This window comes from Triticum aestivum, chromosome 7D (genome assembly GCF_018294505.1).
Source record: "Triticum aestivum cultivar Chinese Spring chromosome 7D, IWGSC CS RefSeq v2.1, whole genome shotgun sequence".
Lineage (NCBI taxonomy): Eukaryota > Viridiplantae > Streptophyta > Magnoliopsida > Poales > Poaceae > Triticum > Triticum aestivum.
Window position 1 is genome coordinate 478,143,712 of NC_057814.1, and position 2,411 is coordinate 478,146,122.

The 2,411-nt window shown below is 51.8% G+C and overlaps 1 protein-coding gene across 1 annotated transcript; it reads right to left on the minus strand.

Moving 5' to 3' along the window:
* Window positions 1-463: 463 nt before the first annotated feature.
* Window positions 464-1,665, minus strand: LOC123163960 (aquaporin NIP1-4-like). Its single transcript, XM_044581363.1, has 5 exons — window positions 1,504-1,665; window positions 1,185-1,409; window positions 910-1,107; window positions 743-804; window positions 464-656 (listed from the first exon to the last, which is right to left on the minus strand). Exons 1-5 carry the CDS (start codon window positions 1,663-1,665, stop codon window positions 464-466), a joined length of 840 nt encoding a protein of 279 aa, XP_044437298.1.
* Between the last annotated feature and the right edge of the window lie 746 nt (window positions 1,666-2,411).

Genomic DNA, 2,411 nt, shown 5'->3' on the forward strand with positions numbered 1-2,411 from the left:
GCCCAAAAAAGTCAACTCCGTTCGACATTTTTCTTTGAGTTGTTGACTTGTTGTTCGACTGCTTTTGCCTCATGTATCAAACTGTTTTTTAGATGGGTAACTAAACTCTGTTCTACTTAATGAATCAGCAAAGATCTTAAAACCAACAATAAAGAAAATGGACGTGCACATATGAGAGTAAGATACACACATATCAATTATCGCCTCGCCAATAATCACTACACGTATATACCAACCAGGCAACAAGTAAAAGCACATGGATATTTATTCGTTCATATATCCTCCGTCCTCTGTAAGTAGATCGATACACGCTATGCTAGACTAGTTAGGAATGCATCGTTTGAGATAGTAATCACACCATACACTCATGCGTAGTAGCTCCAATTATTGCTCCTCTCTTGGGCGTGTCGACCGGTCCGAACATGTGTACCGCACGGTTCTTAATTTACTACGAGTTCATTCATTAAGCCCGGTCGGCGCTCTTGGTGATCTCGCGCAGTGGCTTGCCGGTGTGGCGGACGAGGCCGTAAGCCCAAGCTCCGGCCGCCCCGCCGGCGAACGGCCCGAGGATGTACACCCAGAGTGACTTGAACTTGCCCGCCACCAGCGCTGGCCCGATGCTCCTCGCCGGATTCATCGATGCTCCCGTCACCGGCCTGTCATCGTCGACCAAACGTGCGTACGTACATCAATGATCATGCAGTAAAGTTAAACAACAAACAGCGTAGGAGAGCGTACGTACCCAGAGAATAGCGCGTTAAGCATGATGGTCGCGCCCACAGCCAGCCCAGCCATCTGCCCCGACTGCACAAATACGAGAAATGGATGGTAAGTACGTAGGGCGCAGGTATGCATGGACGTGCATGTCTCTCGTCGGTGCATGCATGCATGGCCGCCTAGCTAGCTTACCGCTCGGTCGTCTGTAGCCACGGCCATGATGACGAAGACGAGGTAGAAAGTGGTGATGAACTCCATCACCAGCGACTGGAGGTTGGAGCCCGTGGGCTGCGTCACCGGCGCGAACTCGTGCTTCCCGTGGAACATCAGCCGCAGCAGAAAGCTCGCGATCATCGCGGCCACCATCTGCACCGCCATGTACGCCGGCACCTGCATGCGCATATGCACACATGTCATCTGCAGGTTGCTCACTCCCGTCACGGGGCGAATCTGGCGGCGACGCTTACCCGCCTCCAGGGGAACCGGCAGGCGATGGCGAAGCCGACGGTGACGGCGGGGTTCATGTGCGCACCGGAGATGTGGCCGACGGTGTAGACCATGACCATGACGGCCATCCCCCACACCACGGTGATGCCCGGGAACGTGACCGCGCCCTGCTTCTCCCCGTTCACGACGATGGCGCCCATGCCGGCGAACAGCAAGAAGAATGTGGAGAACAGCTCGGCGAGGAGCTACATGCACATGCCAGCGTAGCCAAACAGAGGTTGGATGAAAACAGAATGTACACAAGCATATACGTACATCCATCGAGAGAAGTAGGCTCACCATCTGAAGAAAAGAAACAGACACGGGGAAGCCACAGACCATGTCCTGGTCCAGGTGGTAATCAGCAGACACCTCCTTCTCCTTCCTCCCGTCCTCCACGGAGAAATCGTTCACCGACACCGATCCATTCGTGTAAGCAGAGTCGTCGTCCCGCCTGGCCATTTCTGCCTCGATCTGCTGGTACACACTCCAAGTGACAAAACTAGCTAGGGTGACCAGAATGTGGAAGCACTGGGATGACAGGAGAGGGCAGTGAGAACTGAGCAAGTCGACTCAACTATATATACACCAGCAAGGAGAACTTTGTCATGTGGCATATTATAACCACCGGCTTGTTTTGCTAGCTCCACCATGTTATGTCGCTTCTCCTTCAACCCTCGGATTTGTCGAGACTGGAAATATTAAAGAAGAGTTCCGTTGCTACTCTAGGTGTTTAGTTCAAACCAACTAGAAAATTTGTGGTAGATTCACCCCGGACATCGAGGGCGGAAGGCGATAGATAATTTGGTGCTGCATTGGACAGATTAACAGCAAGCGAGAACTCCAAGGACTCACCAAACAAGACAAAAGCGTGCACTTAGGCCCTTAGGTTTACGCGATGGTTGACGGGGACGCGCGTACTGCCTCAACATTACCAAGCATTTCAAATTACAAGCATGACGTACACGCCAACGCACATCTACTCGGATCGAGTGTGCTTCTAAATTACAGGGTAGAACTGGCAGGATAAATTTGTATGCACTTGTGACCGAAATGTCTAAATTACGATGATGCTGCAGAGCGATGGACGTCCATATGTTCATGGTGATTGGTGAGGACATAGAATGGCCGAATGGTACAGAAATGTCGATTACTTCATGGGCCGATCTCAGACGAAGCAAACAATCGCCTTGTTTGCGTCCCCCTGT

Coding starts and splice junctions, on each gene's coding strand:
- LOC123163960 (XM_044581363.1), bottom strand. CDS start 1,665: ATGGCCAGGCGGGACGACGACTCTGCTTACACGAATGGATCGGTGTCG. Junction 1,410..1,503: donor CTGTTTCTTTTCTTCAGATG/GTGAGCCTACTT, acceptor ATGTGCATGTAG/CTCCTCGCCGAGCTGTTCTC. Junction 1,108..1,184: donor GCCGGTTCCCCTGGAGGCGG/GTAAGCGTCGCC, acceptor ATGCGCATGCAG/GTGCCGGCGTACATGGCGGT.